The sequence below is a fragment of the Salminus brasiliensis genome, chromosome 1, assembly GCF_030463535.1.
Source record: "Salminus brasiliensis chromosome 1, fSalBra1.hap2, whole genome shotgun sequence".
NCBI classification, from domain to species: domain Eukaryota; kingdom Metazoa; phylum Chordata; class Actinopteri; order Characiformes; family Bryconidae; genus Salminus; species Salminus brasiliensis.
The window spans coordinates 60,745,547-60,764,329 of record NC_132878.1 but is presented as its reverse complement, the minus strand read 5'-3'; the positions used below and the strand labels follow the sequence as shown (position 1 = coordinate 60,764,329).

At 39.7% G+C, this 18,783-nt stretch overlaps 3 protein-coding genes across 6 annotated transcripts; 2 read left to right on the top strand and 1 right to left on the bottom strand.

Moving 5' to 3' along the window:
• Nucleotides 1-566: 566 nt before the first annotated feature.
• Nucleotides 567-6,975, top strand: katnbl1 (katanin p80 subunit B-like 1). 4 transcript variants are annotated; one of them, XM_072697191.1, is made up of 10 exons: nucleotides 567-701; nucleotides 2,722-2,843; nucleotides 2,968-3,005; nucleotides 3,167-3,437; nucleotides 3,932-4,047; nucleotides 4,236-4,286; nucleotides 4,686-4,775; nucleotides 4,871-4,975; nucleotides 6,141-6,234; nucleotides 6,372-6,975. In XM_072697191.1, the coding sequence occupies exons 1-10, from the start codon at nucleotides 656-658 to the stop codon at nucleotides 6,402-6,404; spliced, it is 966 nt and encodes a 321-aa protein (XP_072553292.1). In that variant the 5' UTR covers nucleotides 567-655; the 3' UTR covers nucleotides 6,405-6,975. The 4 variants fall into 4 exon arrangements, with proteins under 4 accessions (XP_072553292.1, XP_072553301.1, XP_072553318.1 ...); XM_072697200.1 differs by lacking the exon at nucleotides 567-701 and adding an exon at nucleotides 872-1,050; XM_072697217.1 differs by lacking the exon at nucleotides 567-701 and adding an exon at nucleotides 1,321-1,574.
• A 1,106-nt stretch (nucleotides 6,976-8,081) lies between these two features.
• emc7b (ER membrane protein complex subunit 7b) lies at nucleotides 8,082-13,571 on the top strand. The gene is made up of 5 exons (XM_072697179.1): nucleotides 8,082-8,514; nucleotides 9,663-9,782; nucleotides 9,890-10,028; nucleotides 10,433-10,513; nucleotides 12,606-13,571. The coding sequence occupies exons 1-5, from the start codon at nucleotides 8,288-8,290 to the stop codon at nucleotides 12,750-12,752; spliced, it is 714 nt and encodes a 237-aa protein (XP_072553280.1). The 5' UTR covers nucleotides 8,082-8,287; the 3' UTR covers nucleotides 12,753-13,571.
• A 3,462-nt stretch (nucleotides 13,572-17,033) lies between these two features.
• Nucleotides 17,034-18,575, bottom strand: chrm5b (cholinergic receptor, muscarinic 5b). The gene has a single exon (XM_072697168.1). The coding sequence runs from the start codon at nucleotides 18,573-18,575 to the stop codon at nucleotides 17,034-17,036; it is 1,542 nt and encodes a 513-aa protein (XP_072553269.1).
• Between the last annotated feature and the right edge of the window lie 208 nt (nucleotides 18,576-18,783).

Here is an 18,783-nt window from a genome sequence, read left to right as displayed (position 1 = left end):
GGAATTGTCAATATAACAAGGATAATTTAACTACACTTTGAGCCAATAGCCAGTTAGTTAGGTAGTCTCAGTCTTTCGAGTGTTATGCAATTTACAGAGAAAAGCTGTGTGTCTGCATTTCGCACATCTATGTCAGCAAAGGGTGCAAGTTACAGTAGCTAAATGCATTCATTAAAAGGGGTGTCCACAAACATTTGGACATATTTTGTACCTCTGGGGCATTAGCTATAGCTCCACCCATTCCCCATCTTCACATTATTGTAGCCAACTGCTTAATAATATCAGGAGGCCCAAGTTTTAAAAACATTTACACAAACTGAGATACTGACGCATTGGGCCTCCTGAGTCTAGTACATGCTTGGACCCCGGAACTCGCACATATTTTTATATGGTTTGTGATCATTGTGATATTGGCAAAACAGTATAGCATTAAGACATCGCTGATGTGTTCTCCCTGTGTCCGTGTGGGTTTCCTCTGGGTGCCCCCGCTTCCACCCACCTCCAAAACACAGCAGGTAAGAAAATGGGTGTATGTGGATCTCTGTGATGAACTGGTCCCCTGTTTTAGGCGTTGGTCTGTCTTGCACCCAGTGATTCCAGCTCTGGACCCACAGCAACCCTGACGACAAAGAAGTGGATAAAAAAGATTAGACATATGGAAAGATGGATGTCCATATTCTATCTAACAGATCTGAAAACAGGTAATGGAGCTTATCTGCACGGATACTAAAATACATCAAGCCTATGAAGCTGCACGTTTTCCCGATGTCCAATGACGAGACTACAGTCCCCGGCTCTTCCACGTTGCACCGCTGTAGGTCGCCAAAGTCCAACCTGTCCCTAGTCCCGAGTCCGCCAGAGACTCCTCTCAATCCCACAATCCCAGCAGACAAAGTTTGTATTTATTTGAATGGTCCTGGCTTCGCCCACTTCGTGGATGTGCATTAAAATCTAGCTGTCATCCTTATATTTCATCTACAAGTTATCATCATCTTGCTATATTGCTGTGGAAAGCAGAAGAAACTGAGCTAAATTTACAAAAATGTCCTGGTAAGGAGAACTTTATGGCGAAGAGACTTAGCCAGGGACTAAGCAGCCATATGTTATTGTGTAACTAAGTTACCACGGGCTAGATGGGTAGCTAGCTAGCTATCTGCATTTAGACGGGATCAGGGGGGCTGTGTGCTAGTTGATTTGATGGGTGTTATAACAGTGGCTAGTAAAACGGGGGGTGAGGGTGGTCTTAGCTGGAATAATGCGCTGCCTTTGTCAGCTTAACTTACTTGGCTAACTCTGAACGTGCTGGCTAGCTAGCTAGTTAGCTGCTAATTAGCTAGCAAGCTAGCTAATGAGACGGAGGCCGTCCACGATTTTGAAGTAGCTAGCTAGCTAACTAGTGCTATAGAACGTTAGCTAGCTTGCTTCTGCTACCCGGTGCCAGTGAATGACGGAGTGCAGGTTAGCTAAGCTAGCTAGCTACCTGTAGTTAGCTAGCAACTTTATATGCGAACCAGGTTGACCAGACTTATCCTTTTTGCTTATGGCCGCTGGAACATGCAGCTGAAGAGCCGACGGTACTTAGCTAGCTATAGCTAGCTAGATAGCTAGAAGTTACGGAAACGCCTTCTGTATGGCTTCAGCTAGTTGCTAGCTAGCCAGTGCTTGTGTATATAGCTAGATAGCTAAGCCAATGCGGCGTGTACGATTTAGCAGTACGTTTAGCTATTTGCCAGTATTCTCTAGCTTGTTAAATAACGTAATTTTACTTATTCAAACCTGCTTTTTAAAAACGTTACCAATTCCTGACGCCTTATAACGGTGAACTAGCTTTATTGTAGCTAGGTAAGTGAAGTGTAGGTGCAGCCCTGACCCGTTAATCCGTTGTGAATGAAGTATTGCACTCTTGGCTGGTATTTGGTAGCTAGTGGGGTTTGCGTTACTTCTCGCACCGCTAGCTATATGTCGGTAAACTGCTTAGGATAGTTGCCTAAGCTAAGTCGTAGCTACACTAAACTGCAGTGGTGGATCACTCTCGGCAATACTTTGTAATCTAGCTAACATTAGGCTTAAAGTACAAGTTCACTTTTTTTTTTTTTTTTTAAACCTTCCAGGTAGCCGGTTGAACTGCTACAATTTTAGCTAAGTACCACCTATAGACTGTTCTGGTATGGTACCGTGTTGTGTGCCATAATATGTGCTACCATTTTGGAGAATTTCGAATAGGTGGAGACGTCTAATGCCTCTGAACGGTAGCACTAGCTACCTCATAGATAGAAAGTCAACTGAGATGGTTATACATTTCATTTGATAGCTTAGCTATATGATACTGTCTTGACGATGCCCGAGATATTACAGTACAGCTTTGCCATAAGAGTTATGCTTAAAATCTATTTTAAATGACATATGGGGCTGCCCAATATAGCGTCTCCGCATCGCAGGACGTGCCGTGTCAAATCCAACACATCATTCTGCAACTGTTTTAGCTGCATGAAACAAATTTTTTTTTCAAAATCGTGTAGGCCTACATTCATGGATGCGTGTACGTACAAGTCGTTGTAAACACAAATGGTACCCAAAGAAATCGTACTTTTTCAAATGTACTGCTGTTTTACCATCTGCTGCATTGAATAAAATGTGTGTTGTAGACATCCTGACTGCTGGATCTTATTAACATAATGAAATCAAGACAAGGTAAACATGTATCATGTCTTTATTCTCTAGAATCGTTGATTATGGCCACTGGAAATCATGTTGGGGATGATGCAGAATTCCACAGGCTCAAGCAAGCACCTGATCTTTTCAAACACAAAAGCTGTCTTGGAGATGGAAAGAACATGAAGGAGGTGAGTTCAGACATTTGGACAGCCCTAAACTGCAAGTTGTATGACGGGACATGTTGGCTAAAAGCAGTGAAAGCTACTTTTGCCGACTCGAGGAATACTAGTATTGCCTATCCTCTCTTTTTAGGTGGATTATTTAAATAAGGAAGAAATAGATAAAGAAAGGTGAGTTTTGAGCCATGGCAATAAGGGCACAATAACCTGTTTGTCTCAATGTTGAGATGATTTAATTAGTCATAATGCAATTTCCAATGTGAAAGAGGCACCTAATAAAGAGACGAAAACATTGTCGTTGAGCATTAACGCAGTGTCTGCTTTGTTGACAGATTTCCAGTGGGACGTTGTGCACACAACTACGGCAAAGCAAAGCGAGTGGTGAGCAAGAAGACACGTCTCTCAGCAGTGGGCTCTGGTGTGCGCCGGAGAGCACCCTTAGCAGGCAGGTCCTCTGACATGGCAAACAAAGAAAATGAACTAACATGTGCTGAGGACGTGGATGGCATTCACTATAAAGAAAACTGTGGGTTCCCTGTGAACTTGACAGAAGCCTCTAAAATGGCAGGAGCTGGCTCTAAGTATAGTGACTGCTTTACTGAGGTGAGTTACATTGAGTACAGGAGTTTAGAAGAGACCGACTTGAAAAAATGTCTTGCTAAATGTCTGGCTATGAGTGATCATGCAGGAGCCTGTAAACGCTTAACCCACCCCACTACACTGGTAACAAATTATATATATTAAAAAAAAAAAAATCACATTTACATATCTATTTACAGACAATTTTACAGACATGATGTAACTACCCAATGGCTTGTTATGAGTACAGGGAACAATTTTTTGTATAGAAAATGTCATTAAAATGTCTGTGGTGACCTACTGTACACTACAGATACAACAGACAGAAGTTAGGTTGCAAACCGCTGCAATATTCATTTAAAAGACTGTGCTGAAAGTGTTGATTTTGTGTACTCTGTGAAGTAGACTAATATCTAGCCCTTGCTTCATATTGATTTGAACAGAAGCAGCTACATTTAAAATTGTTAGTGTTGTAAACCTGTGCTAATACCTTTTTTTTTTTTTCCTTTCCCTCAAAGTTATCAAAGGAACATGAAACAATGACTCATGTACTATTTGGAAGGAATCTGAGATTAAATGTTGCTTTAACTCTTTGGCGAAGAAATGCTAGTGAACTAGTGGCTTACTTGATCAGGTAAAGAGTTGACTATTTTGATTAAAGATTTTACTGTCCAGTTTATCTTTAATTCATAAATGAATGATTCATTTGTTTTTAAGGTGTTTTACAATATACTTCATAGATATTAGAATAAAGCCAAGATCAAATCACAGTAAGTCTTGTTTTACACAATTTATACTATATTTGTGTGTTCTGTTGTACAGAATACAAGACACAGGGGTCCTTGTTGATTGTCTACCTGTACTTACTAAAAGGTAAGTTAAGCAGACGGTCAATACAGTGTCATGAGTTGTTGTCCCCCTTCTGATTTATTCTATTTTTGTCAGTCTCACACACTCATTTTAGATATTCCAACATATTTAATGCAAGACAAAGACAAACCCAAGCAAACAAAATACAGTTTTTAAATTAGCATTTCATTTATTGAATGAAAAAATCTACAGTAACTAGACATGTGTGCAAATGTTGATAAATTGGACCTGTTATACTACATCATCTATCATCTTTAGGCACATTCTAATAGTATGTATGACAAATTCAACTGTACTGTATGTTACTGTACAGTAATATAAGATTGCATATAGACGAAATGAAAGTGTAACAGTTTTTGTGCACCTTATGTACAGTATTATATTATATATTTCTTTCTGTAGCCTTCAAGATGAACAACCATGCATATCCATTGGTTGTTGTGTAGACCTTTTTCCTCAAGTGAAGACCATTCTTGTCAGTAAATTTGAAGAGTAAGTAATCTTTCACTGTAACCTAGTTCCAGGTGTATTCACAATCCACATTCAGAATATTTCCTAATTCTTTTTGTTGGTTTAATTCAATCTAGGCACCTCATTGTGGCTTTACACTGGGTTCAGTCTGTCATTAAGAAATGGTGGCCTGAACTGTACTCAGATGGCAAACGTTTGCAAGATGGCTGTTCACCTGACAGGTAGTACTCTATTTACACTAAGTACTAAAAAAAAAAAAAAACCTACTCACTAATGCAACTGTCTAATCAGCCAATCGAATAGCAGCAGTGCAATGTGGTAAATTATTCAGAGTCCGGTCAGCAGATTCAGTGAATGTTTAAATCATCCATCAGAATGGGTGGATGTGTGATATTTATCTTGACGTGATTTTTGGTTGCAGTTGTGTAATGAAAACATCCAGTGAGCAGTCGGAAAGGCTATAAACGATTATCACTCTGTACTGAACTGTGGTGAGCAGAAAAGCATCTCCAAACACAGACCTTAAGGTGGATTGGCTACAACAGCCAAAGGCCATATTGGGTTCCTCTTCTGTCATCCAAGGACAGAAAGTGGAGGGTGCAGTCTCACCAAAGCACAATCTTACCAAAGCTAGATAGTTAAAGACTAGAAAACATAGCCTGGTCTGATGAATTTCAATTTCTGCTGAGGCACACAGCTGGTAGGGTCAAGACTTGACCGTATGAATCCATGATCGCAATCTGCATTGTCAGCAGTCCAGGCTGGTGGTGATGGTGTAGTGGTATGGGGAATGTGTTCCTTGCACACCTTGGACCTGCAGTCCTTAATCTTTTGATGCAGGTGTTTGGCATTGGGGGCTGGAGTACAGCACAGTTTGGCGTCTGTAGTACGCAAGCAAACCTTTTCAAATAACATGCAGTGAATCGGTTGTGCTTCACCAGTAAAATCGTCAAAATGCGTGCGAATCTGGCCCTTTAGGACTGGAGTTCCCCACCCCTGTTCTGCTTCAGCATGAGGATACACATCAGAAAGCAAACATCTCAAACTGGTTTCACGAGCATGACCGTGAGTTTAGTGTTCTCAAGAGATCTTCCCAGACACTGAATCTGAATCCAGTTAAACACCTTTGGGATATGGTAGAACAGGAGATTTGCAGTATGAAAGTGCTCCTGAAACATCTGCAGGAATTCTGTCTCAACATTGACCAGAATTCCAGTTTTCCAACATTTGGAATCCATGCTACAAAGAACTGAAGCTGTTTTGAGAGCAAAGGGAGGCACTGTCCATTAGTATAGTGTTTCGTGTATTGCTCAGTGAGTGTATGTGCAAAACTGCATAGAATTGCTTAAGGAAATAAGTATTTACACCAACAGTTTGTTTTTTCAGGAATTTTCAGGCCATGAAAAGGCAGCTGCTTGAATTATGGGATGAGGAGAATCAATTGGCCTCAGTCCCTGGAACCGTGGGTGAAATTACCAAGGTTTGGTTCACCATATTGATCTACTGTCATGTGATTTTGATTATTTTTATTTATTTTTATTTTTTTATTATTGTTTTGGAAGGAACATTACAGCTCTGCAAGTGTCTCACCTTTTCACTTTTTCTTTCTCTCTCCAGGCCATTGAATCGTATCTGTCACAATTACGCTGATGTAACAATGTAGCACACTGAGGAACCAACCACTACATGCACTTGCTGCAGTTTTCTGGGCTGCTCCTTGAGGAAACTGCTGCAAAATGAACTGATTCTTTCCATCACTCCAGAGGAGGAAGCTGTGGTGAATGGGGAGATAGATGAACTGAACAATTCAGACACTCCCTACATCAAAACTGGAGACATTTCTTAAAGGGTCAAACCCTTCCTGCAAACTTTGAATGACTGCTTCACATTGAAGTGGACTTTATTAATTAGTGGCACACTTTAAACTCCATGAGACTGTATGGAATCAGGCAACTCACAGAAGTGCCATGCAGAGGTTTTAGCTGTCACACTGGTAGTGCCATGGTGTGCATCTACTGAAGTGGATGTGATGTATCGTGTCGCTGGGCGTATGATGCACCAACTTTCGGCGGAAAAATTTGAAGTCCAGCAGTCTTAAGTTATTAGAGCTTTCACTCTCTTTTGCCTGTTCATGATTGAAATGTTTGGGTGTGTATGTGTGTGTGTGCAAGTAAATTGTGATTTTCTTTTAATCAGCTTCTAAATAAATTTCCAAAATCTTCCTTTTTTATCATTTTAATTATTACATATAACGTGATGTTCTGAGAAATCAGAGCTTTATAAGCTCCAGGGTCAAAAACAAATAAGTAACAGTGATCAGGTCTTCTCTTAATACCTGGTTACATGTCCTTTTGCCTTATTAGCAGCATCAATTCTCTCAGGTCAGTCTCTGTTTGACCCTCCCTTTAACTAAATGTGTCCTTCATGTTCAAGCAGAACATTGGGACACTTGACAGACTAACACAACCTCTAGACTGTAATTCCAATTCTCAGTTTTGAACAAACAGTGAAAATGTTGGAAGTAGGGGCATGCAAACTCTAGCTGAACTATGGATGAGTGGCTTGAAATGAACAGAACGTGTGTGTGTGTGTGTGTATATATATGTGTATGTATATATATATATATATATATATATATATATATATATATGTATATGTATATGTATATGTGTGTTTATTAGTTTATTTGTGGGGTCAACATTTCCTGACCGGACTGACTCTGTTACTAAGACAAGGGATGTGTAACCAAGTAATGACACATGCCTCCAATGTTTTGTCTCATGAGCTTAATGACCGTGTGAACTGCCCTTGCAGTGAACAACAGGGAATAGCTGTAGCTCCTCCATGTGAGCTGACTTGTACAGCCATATGCAAATGTGCATGTTTGTTAGAACCAAGGGTGCATATAATGCAGCTTCTATGTCGTGATCCACCCTGTACGTGCAGTTACAATCAAACACAAACTTTAACAATCTGTTCCCTAAAGGTTTAAAGGGGGGGATACGTAAAGAAATGGATGTAACGATTTATTAAACTCGAGGGAAAGTTGTACGTCTCGAATATTAATCATCCACACTGTTACTTTAGGAGATCCGTAGGCAGGCCTGCTGCAGTCGGTATACAGTAAACAGGTGAGGGGCCTGCTGTGCTGGTACGTCACTCCCAGTACATGCTGTGCCGTTTATGCCCCCCAGCTGCTCCTGAGCGTTTCTATGGAGATGAACGTCACACGTGTGCAACTGATCGCCTGTATCAGCAACTGGTGCACCTTAAAGTTGCCACAAGCATTAACTGGACCTGGATCTGGGTGCTCGTGGACATGTAGCTAGCTAGTGTAATCAGCACGGTGAGAGAGACGGTGCGGTAGTTTTGAGAGTCGTCAGGGTGAACGCGATCACGTGGTGTCTCCACACTTCCGCTGTTCAGATTCGATGCTCTTTTGACACTTTAGCACAGAGACGCTCGGCTCAATCAAACACGGTTTGTCGTCGTTTTGGGCGTTATAACAGCGTGCTCCCCGTGTGTCGTACGCGATGCAGCCTCTTAAAAGAGCACTAGATGCGTATCTCCTCGTGCAGTCCTTGTTCGCGTTGTCATGGTGTTTCTCGGAGCCAGAGCCGGGGCCTAGTGCGGCGTCCCCGGGCAGCGGAGACCGCTTCAAGATCGAAGGGAGAGCCATCGTTTCTGGCGTTAAACCCCAAGAATGGGTGTCTTCAGCCCGTGTGCTCGTAGAGGGAGGCGAGTATGTCGGTTTCTTAAGGTAAGCTTCGTTAAACCGCCGGCTAAGAGGCAGCCAGAGGATGGAGATAACCGTGCTGTTGTCGAGCTAGGCGCTAGGGACGTTAACGCTAACCGGCTAATTTGTTAGCCAGCCAATGACACCCATAGAGAAAAGTGGGACCAGCGTCGTTTTAACCGGTCCTTTAAAACATTGATATTACGTTGCCATCTTGCTCTCAGCCGAAATAATACACTTACTAAACATAAAGCATGAAATGACATGATTAAGCTAGTAGCTAGCCAGCTAATTCAGATCAGACAGTGTCCTTAATGATCTGGTCAAATGGTTGATGGTAGCATTCACTATAAACGGTAGCTAGCTAAAGGGCATTTTACAGGCAACATGCGATTACACGCGTTTTTATATATTAGCTATATTTAAACGGCTGTTCCGCATGTTTCAGTAACTATCTATGAATTATTCAGCTGTACAGAAGTAAACAAAGGTCGGCCTCAGTGGTTTGATTCGACTATGCTTGCTGTTTAGGTCAATACCGAACGCCTAAAATACTATATAAACGTCCCCCTGCTTTAATCAGTGATTTCAGTTTAACAGTCTATTTTTTTTTTTTTTTTTTTTTTTTTTTTGCTCAATTTCTTAGCTAATTCATTGATGTAGTACGCCGTGGGATCAATGACTTTAATTGAGGAAGTGATTTATTAAATCGAGGAAAAATTATTTGTCTACCTTGATACTTTAGGGGCTCCATAGAGAAACATGCAGACTGTAATTTTCATTATAGAGATGGAGATATGAACGAGAGCCATGATCTGTAACACAACATTAGCTGTGTTTAAAAAAAACGTAATGACCCCTGAACCTGAACCTCTGTGTTTTGTATGTAATGTTGAGGTAATGCCCAGCATGTACCTTTCTTTCAGGTTTTAGGCCAAAATCTTTTCTCAAACCACTCGAAACAAGGCAGCGGGTATCCGGAAACCTATTCATAAGCATTACTGGTTCTGGTTACTACCATTATGAACCATTCTGCTGCAGCAAGTTTCTCTAGAACAGCACATTTTACATTAAAACCAGTCTGACCACAGTGACTTTTTTCTCTTTTGTTCAGGCTTAAATGAAAAATCCGCCTTTTCCCTTTGTCACTCTGTTCCTCTGTTCCCTCACAGAATTGATGGAAGCTTTGCCGTGCACGATGTGCCGTCTGGTTCCTACGTTGTTGAAATCATATCGCCATCTTTCAGATTTGAGCCTGCACGTGTGGACATCACCTCTAAAGGCAAAATGAGGTAATCTAGATGTTCCACCTAAGCATCCACACAGACCTGATTGGCAGACCTGACTGTTTGATTTTTGGACGGGCGAGTTGTATTCAGGTTGTTTCATTGCTCCACAGAGCCCGCTTGGTGAATTACATCAAGACCTCTGAGGTTATCCGACAGCCATACCCTCTTCAGCTGAGAGCCAGTGGACCACATTCATACTTCATGAAGCGGGAGACTTGGGGCTGGACTGATTTCCTGATGAATCCGATGGTAAAGTTTGTTTGCTTGGTTTGAAACTCTGTATGATGGAATGGTTTATTAAATTGCTTTCTAAGGTTAAAGTCGACCTAGATCAGAGACTGAATACAGTAAACACAGAGCTGTGTTCATGGTAGATTATGTGATTATGTAGATTATATTTGATTATGTTGTTAGTCAGTCAGTGGTTGATGGGTGCAGTAGTGTTTCTGAATAAACATTCAACATGGTTTATTTCAGGCTTAGATCACAGCCAATTTCTTTACTGCAAGGAAATAATAATAAACTCTTTCTTATAGTTATTCTCAAAGCTTTTTCACTTTAAAGGGTTAATGATATGCAGTTTAAGTGTAATGTGTCAGATATGACCTCTGCTTTATGTTGTTTGAATTTTTCTTTCTGTACTCTGGGCACAGGTCATGATGATGGTCCTTCCCTTACTTATCATTGTTCTGCTCCCGAAGGTGGTCAACACCAATGATCCCGAAATGAGAAAGGTAAAAAAACACAATGATTATAGCTACATATTAAGCTAAACTTAATATGTAAGATCCAGATATCTATATATGCTTAAAAAGAACATCTATATGTATGTATATGATCTGTAACTGAATTATTTTGGAATTATGTCATGACCGTGTACTTCTGTACATCAGTATGTCTTGGGTAAGGGTCCACTTCCACAGATCATAAAAAACTAAGTTTAAAAAAATATATATTTATGTATTTATTTTTATATGTAAAGACAAGTCTTTATTACTAAGGAATAAACAGAGGTTGGGAAATTGTCACATATGCCGTAAGTGGGCTTCAGGGAAATGCACACAAAATATAGAATGTAGATGTAAAGTCTGAACTGTCCTTGACCTGTGGCAATGCTGAGTAGGATGATATAGAAAGTTTTTATTGTGCAGCACCACCTAAACACTTTATTGTTTGTAATCTGCATTTAACATGAATTCTCTGGGTTGTTGTTGTGTTTTTTAGTCTTAAGATGTATTGCTGGTATAGCTTAACTCAAGTGAAAATTCATTTCACTGCTTTACAGTGCTGTTGTCCTTTAGACCCCATGATCAGTCCAGACAAGTTGACTTTACCACACATTTATTGTCTGAAGTGCAATAATAGTTGAATTATTTTGACAGTTAGTTAAACAATGTGTTAAAATAAATATAGTGGAATCAAGTAATCTAGGACAGTCGTCAAAACTGTCATCATGTCCCTAGTGTACAGATATTAGCATTAAAAAATCAGTACTAGCATCACTGAACCTAATGGTACGACTAGTACAGTCCTGCTGTATGGTATGATTAAGCTGCTTTCATAATGCTCATGGAAAATTTACCTCACCTTCAAATATTATTTTTCGATGGACTGCACAGAATGATTAAAAAAAAAGCACAGGCATATTTTTTTTTTACTTTAGTTTACATGATTATAGGCCAGCTATAAGGGAAGTTAGCATTACATTACTGAATCTAAATGGGTTGTGCTACACACAACTTTGAAGAAGTCAGCCGCCTTCAAATCAGGCGACTGTGGCAACCACTTCTGAAACCAAGCCTTGGTGGACTTTGAACTATGCTTGGGATATTGGTCCTGTTGAAGGGTCCCAAACTTATGGTTATGCCCAAACTTCAGCTTCTCCTAGGACTTCCTGATACTAGATTAAATCCATCTTGTCCTCCACACACTTCAGGTTTCCAGTGCCAGAAGGAGCAAAGCGGCCCCAGAGCATCACTGACCCAGGCAGGGTGTTCATTTCAGTGTATGCTTAATTCTTCCTCCTCTAGACACACCACTGATTCATAGCGGTATGTCTAGAGTGACCCAAAGAAAATACTTGGTGGGATTTGAAGAAGGCCTAGAGGCCTCTGCCCATGTGTAATGAGCTAAGATTCCTCAGGAACGGTGCCAGAAGCTGGTGTCTGCAGCAGGTCATAACAGCAGAAGGGTGCTCTACTAAGTACTGAAGATGCTTGTTTTGAAGGGATTGGATAATAGTGAGAGTGTAGTTAGCATTAAAAGTGACGTTGTGTGTAGAATTCAGAACACGTGTTCTGTTGTGTTGAAATATGTAAAATTGGTCATGTTTGAGGGGGAAAAAACTTTGGAAAATTTTGGAAGCCAAATTAAGCCAAAGTTACTATTTTAGGTTTTCTAGTTACTTGTAGTGCTAAAACTACCCAGGAAGAAGTAGCATCTGAGACAACTTACAAGCTAATGACCTATCTAAATAACTAACTAGCTCTAATCCTGCCTTATGCCACAGAGAGCCCAGCACTGCACATACCACAAATAGTGGGAAAAACAGCTTCTATTGTATTGAATGGTGCAGCACACACACCACATTCAGTGTGTAAGCAGCTTCCAGATGACAGTTTGTATTGCTTACCAATAGTATTTATTAATCTCGTAATGGTGCATGTTTGTGGTGACTGTTGATAAGCCATCTTGATTTCTTTTCTACAGTAGTCCAGTTATGTGAGCATGTAATTTTTCATGTTGTGCTACTGTAGTCTGTGAAACTGATCCAGCACCATGGTATACCTAAAACCTCTCTTTCTTTTTCCTATTAAAACGCTACAGGAAATGGAACAGTCCATGAACATGTTAAACCCCAATCCAGAACTTCCAGATGTCTCAGAGTTTATGACCAAACTGTTCTCTAAAGGATCCAGCAAACCAGGAGGAGGCAGCAAAGGTAGCAGGAACGCTGCCCTAAAAAGGAGGTAGTGCAGTGAGCTGAAGATGTTCTTTTTTTTTTTTTTTTTTTTTTTTTTTTTTTTCCCCCACCCCATTTCCTGTAGCATCATTTTGTGGCCTGTTTGTCAAATGGGTTATTTTATGTTTCATCTACAGAACCTTAAAACCATAACCTTAGTCTAACTAATGGCTGACCAGCTTGATTTGTCAGGGCTATGTGTAATGTTTGTATTGTCTCATTCATAAATTTATTTTTTTCTATTGTGTTTTTTTTTTTTTTTTTTTTTTTTTTTTTTTTAACTGAATGATCTGCCACCACCTGTAACATTTAATATATTTGTGTGTTTCACCTCCTGGAAAGAATAGTTAATAGAGCTTAACATTTAAAATCATGTTAATAAGCACCAGTAAAAGTACAGCTGATTTTCATTCTAATAAGGGTCGGTTGGACCAAGATTTCTATTCCTTGATGTCATTAGGATGGTAATGTATGCTTTTATTGCTGCTGCAGCTGAGATTCCTAAAACAGATCCTCTTTAGGGTTGAGACCGTTCGCAGTTTCAGTCCCGTTGGAGCTGGAGCTCAGGGTAAAGCTGGCTGAAATGTTGGAACGGTTTGTGGACCTTCAGGGTTCTCGTGCTGTTGTACAATTCAGCCGATGGTGATTGTCACGTTGACCCCAACCCAATTTCCACAACTACTTGAAGCAGAGCTTTTACTTTAAAATATTCCTTGATATTTTGTTGAATTTGTACATGACTGTGAATGGAGATGATAAATGCATAAAATTTTAGCTATGAATTATGAACATATTTAAACTGAATGGTAATAAATTGTGATGGACATTTGTTTTTGTGTCTCTTGTGGTTTTTTTTCCCCTTATATGTAGCATTTCTAAGTGATAGTCCTGCAGTTGCTGTGTGTATCTAGTCTATACACATCTGCTCATCCAATGTCTCTCCTGAAAGGAGGGCATTGTTGGAGTTTGTCCCCCACCACTCTTTGCTGCAAATTACTTTTTATGTACTCTTCTGTGAAGGCTTTACACTAGATCTTGGAACATGTGCTATAAGGCTCTGATTGCATTCTTCCCCAAAAGCATTAGTACGGTCAGATACTAGTGTCGGATGATTAGATCCGGGTCCAGCTCAAACCGGAAGTATTGCAGGGAACTCCACCACTGTAGAGAACACAGTTCTACCGCTCCACAGACCCATGCTTACTGAGCACTAATCGATGCTTGGCAGTAAGCATGGTGACCATAGGCTCATGTACCGCTTCTTCAGGGTATCTCATCCTAATTGCAATGCTTTTCAATGGCTATTATACAAGCTGTGTGTGCAGTTAAACTCATGTGTCTGCAATGGGTGCACCTTTTAAAGTAGACCGATTTACTGAATACACTGGACATTTGTAAGTGAGAAATAGTTGGATCCCAGTTGTAATTTGATGGTTGTGAATTCAATGTAACTAGGGGACAAAAACTGTGTTTGATATGATGTATGGTTGCCAGGACTTTACTGCAGCTGCCGTCCGTTCATACAGTCTATTTATGAAAATAAAGCCTCATAAACAGTCATTGTATCTGTGATGTGAAGAAAACATCTTCACAATGCATCTTCATATATGGTCTATCTGCTTATTCGTCCTACAGTAGTTGAGCCCCACCCACTCGCAATAATGTAAGTAGTTTTAATCTAGAGACAAAACACGTTCATATTTGTCTTAAAGGCACAGTGACAAAAACAGCTATTTCTATTGTAAGACATAGAATTACTACTAATCACATTATAAAACACTAGTGTTTGTAATATCTAAGGAGTGTAATAAGTTTAAAGATGCATATATGCGCATATATATATATATATATATATATATATATATATATATATATATATATATATATGATCAATGTCTTTTTGTCAAAAATAAAGTTTATAAAAGTGTCAAATTACTTTTTATGATGATTACTGGTCAATTATGTTCACATTACTCTAGTTATGAAAGATGGCGTTCTGATTTTGAGAAATCTGAAATCAATTTCACTTTAATTGATTTAGCAGTGAAAGTCTTCCAGAAAACAAAATTGTTAGAGAGAATTTAATGGAAATAAAGCCTTAATCTGTTGATATAATTCTTTAAATTATAGTCTATGAATAATGTTTCAGTAGTGACAGATTTTGAGAGAGGAAATACATTTAAAAACAAACAATACAGAATAAAACTCACTGTACTTTTACTAGATATGTGTAAATTTGTGTACATGTGTATGTTTACTAGATATGATACAGCATACTCCCAGGAAAAGATGTGGGGGAAAATACACATTTCTTAATGTTTTCAACTCTTTCACAGCCTTTAAATTGTAATTGGGATCCAACTGCTTCATTTACACCTACAAACACTATTTGTCCGACTGTATCCAAACATACCTTCTGATCAGCGAATTTGTCCTCAGACGAGTTAGTATTTACAATTACTCCCACCTACCTACCTTCCAGCTGAAACAAATAATGTTTAATAACGGCTTATTAAATTATATAAATATTTAGATTAAAGGTACACTATGTGACTCTCCAGGCGCTGGAGGTTTAGCCGCCCATTCCTTTACTCAGAGCAAGTTGAAGCTTTAATGATCTGTTAGGAAGTCTTTAAGTCTTTTATTCTAAAAACATTTATTCCACGTCCAAAATGAACATTTACATTGAAAGCCACAGTTGTAAGAAAAAATGTTGAACCTAACATTCAAGACAGCCATAACTTGACTTGAAAGGTGCTTTTGCAACATAGTGTAATAAGAATGTGTGAAAAATAGTGGTGCGTTTAAATAATAGTTACGTATAGTGGTTAAATTGGGTTGACATTGAGGAGGAAGGCACAACATAGACAAAAAACAATACATTACCATTCAAAAGCATCTGTTTTCTAAAGCAAATCTTGCAGAAACATGTATGACATGATTCTAATACAATGCTAATACTACATAACTCCATAGGTGTCGTAACTCGTGTAGGGCATTTGTCTTGAATGGTGGACAGAGCTGTATGTGATTCAATAATGATTGGGAAAGCTGTATATCTAAGGTTAAAATTAAAATTAAAATAACCTTAGATTTGAAGTGGTGATCAAATCCTGAGGAAGATAACTTATCAAGGACATACTATAAGAATGACTGTGTTTCATATAATTTAAAGGGACCATGTCATGTTTGTGTTTTTTGTCCCCTAAAGTACACTTATAATGTTTATTAGTTTATTGATCAATTGAGATATGTAAATTAGCTTTGTTTTAAGTGGCTAGTCTGTGTTGGGCCTCATTCAAAAATACAACAGGCTGAACCCCTACTTATAACTTCATTGTGAATGGCTGGTGCTGAACTGCAGTAGACTGTACAGGTGGATAAATGTGAATGAGTTTTGGTGAAATCATGAAAACGATGAACTCTAAACAGGCTTAGTTTTGGGGGGTTTTTGGCATAGTTTTCATACATAGACTTTATGGCTGTTTTGGTCAAAATAAAAAACTGCGATATGACCTTTCCATGCCCCCAGAAAACATCTGGTGTCTAGGTTACATTATTTTAATTGACACTGTAGAAGTTGTTAAAAGGACAATGTAAGTAGGATAACTGACTTTAATGCTTTGAATGGTAGTGTACATGAACCTACATATATTTTTCAGACAGCACTGCTTCACAATCTACAAATTTCACTTTCATTCTTTAAGAAATTATTAAAATGGTTATTGGGCAACACTTCATTTAATATTGATACTTAGGGAGAATGGAATTTCCCCATTTTTTCAAAGTTTCAACATAAGAAACATGTCTGTTGATTATAGATTTGATTGGAACCAATCTGAAGTGTAAAGAAGTATCAGTAAGTTTCAATGAGGCATCGCACACCACTATCTCACTGATAGCATTGTCCAGAAATTACAGTAATTACTCTTTAAATGCTGTAAATGTTCCCTTCCAAAAAATCTAAAAATCCAATCGGCTCATGACTGAGTTTTATCTCTGCCACAAATTTGGGAGCACTTCATTTCAGAAGAAAATGTATCTGTGGACTTTCTCACTTTCTACATTTAAAGTAAGGTCACAGTAAGGTCAAAATGTCAAAAAGGTCATGTGCTCATGTAAACATTAGCCTACAAGCCCTTGCAGTTTTCCAACTAGAAGAAAGTTTCCTTAAGCACTGTAAAGAACATTTACACAACAGCTTCATCTCACTGCACATAATGTATGAGTACACCTGTCTTGAAAGCTACTACACCTACGTGGCTGGCACTTCATCTGATTTTCTCAGCTTGCTAGGTCACCTTGCTGGTCATTGCTGGATTTTGACCACACCAGTGCAGTTTCTCCTCTCCATGTTTCTTCTTCCACTTGCAGAGGAGTAACATTCGAAAGGTCTTCTGAAAGGTTTTGTTGCACAAGGCATAGCACATAGGATTGATGGTGCTGTTGACGTAGCAGAGCCAGTAACCCAGGTGCCAGAGCGACACTGGGATGCAGTCGGAGCAGAAGGTGGAAATGAGCACCATGATGTTATATGGAGTCCAAGTCAGGATGAAGGCCAGGAGGATGGCGCTCAGGGTCTGAGCTGCCTTTTTCTCCTTGATTAGAACCATTCTCTTCCGTTTGGTGATCTGATTCTTCAGGTTGGGATCCATGGGCTTGTTGGAAGAGGAGGTTGACGAAAGGGCCAGTTGTTCGGACGAAGAACAAGGATGTGATGTTTTTGTTTCCGCCTCAGCGTTGTCTTTATGAGGGCTGAGATTCGTTGGAACTGGCTTGAACTTGTAGGAGATGCATTTCTTATGGCTCTTTTGGGAACAGTACTTAATAGAATTAGTGAAATAGTGACTTTCCACGTAACAAGCCAACAGCTCATTAGGCTCAGCCTCCTGGTTTCTGTAAGATCCTTGAGATGTTGCTTCGGAAACGGGCCGCTCCTCGTCCTCAGACGACGTGTAGCTGTTGAGAGTGTTGGCCTGCTCTGACTTTAACCACATGTCCTCGGACTGCGTTGTAGTCTTGGTTGCATTGCTCTGGTTGGATGAAGACCACGAGGCCTGTGTGGTGTGTCCATCAGCGTTGAAGCCAAAGCAAGATCTTTGCTTTTGTGCTTTTGAGTTTTCGTATCTGTCCACAGATGTGAGTCCCTGCAGCTCCGCTAAGTCTTTTGTGCGTTTCTCAGTCTCCTTGTAGATCCTGCAGTATAAAATCGTCATGACAGAGACAGGAATGTAAAAAGCCGCAATAGCCGTACCAAAGGTAATCACAGGTTCTGAGAAGAACTGTATCTGGCACTGGTCTGGAGGAACTTTCCTCTCACCCACAAAGTACTGCCAGCATAGAATCGGAGGGGCCCATAAGATGAAGGATACCAGCCATGCCATGCCTATCATGATGCCGGCACGCTTGGGTGTTCTTTTAGCCCTGTACGTAAGAGGCCTTGTGATGGAGAAGTACCTATCAAAGCTTATCACCAGCAGATTCATTACTGATGCGTTGCTTGCCACATAGTCCAGCGCTAACCACAGATCGCATGCTAAGTTTCCCAGAGCCCAGTATCCCATCAGAATATAAGAAGTGTAAAGGTTCATGGAGAACACTCCGATAATGAGGTCTGCAAATGCCAGACTGAGTAAGTAATAGTTGTTGACTGTCTTCAGTTGGCTGTTAACCTTGAAAGAGAGCATCACTAAGATGTTCCCCACTATTGTGATCAGGCTTACAACCGCAGACACAGTAGCAATAATAATAACTTCCCACAGGTCATGTGGAACGTTCTGGATAACTGATGCATTTCCACCTGCAGTGGAATTGTGAAATGTATCCACATCCATCTCGTCAACGAAGATCTACTGAGAGCAAACGTCTGATGAGCAGTCCTCTCTGTACTTCATGTTGAACTGCCGGTGGATAACCTAAAACTAGAAAAAAAAAAAAAAAAAAAAAACCATGAAACACATGAATGTATTATTTCCAAATGTGAACGCTTTACAAGGTTAGCATTTTTTCCTATTCAGAATGAATGTATTGATTCTTTTTTTT

Bases quoted from the DNA above. Each gene is read 5' to 3' on its own strand.
- emc7b (XM_072697179.1), top strand. From the start codon at position 8,288: ATGCAGCCTCTTAAAAGAGCACTAGATGCGTATCTCCTCGTGCAGTCC. The intron at 8,515-9,662 runs GTAAGCTTCGTT...GTTCCCTCACAG, and splicing joins GAGTATGTCGGTTTCTTAAG to AATTGATGGAAGCTTTGCCG. The intron at 10,029-10,432 runs GTAAAGTTTGTT...CTCTGGGCACAG, and splicing joins ATTTCCTGATGAATCCGATG to GTCATGATGATGGTCCTTCC.
- katnbl1 (XM_072697191.1), top strand. From the start codon at position 656: ATGGAAAGATGGATGTCCATATTCTATCTAACAGATCTGAAAACAG. The intron at 702-2,721 runs GTAATGGAGCTT...TTTATTCTCTAG, and splicing joins TCTAACAGATCTGAAAACAG to AATCGTTGATTATGGCCACT. The intron at 6,235-6,371 runs GTTTGGTTCACC...TTCTCTCTCCAG, and splicing joins CCGTGGGTGAAATTACCAAG to GCCATTGAATCGTATCTGTC.
- chrm5b (XM_072697168.1), bottom strand. From the start codon at position 18,575: ATGGATGTGGATACATTTCACAATTCCACTGCAGGTGGAAATGCATCA.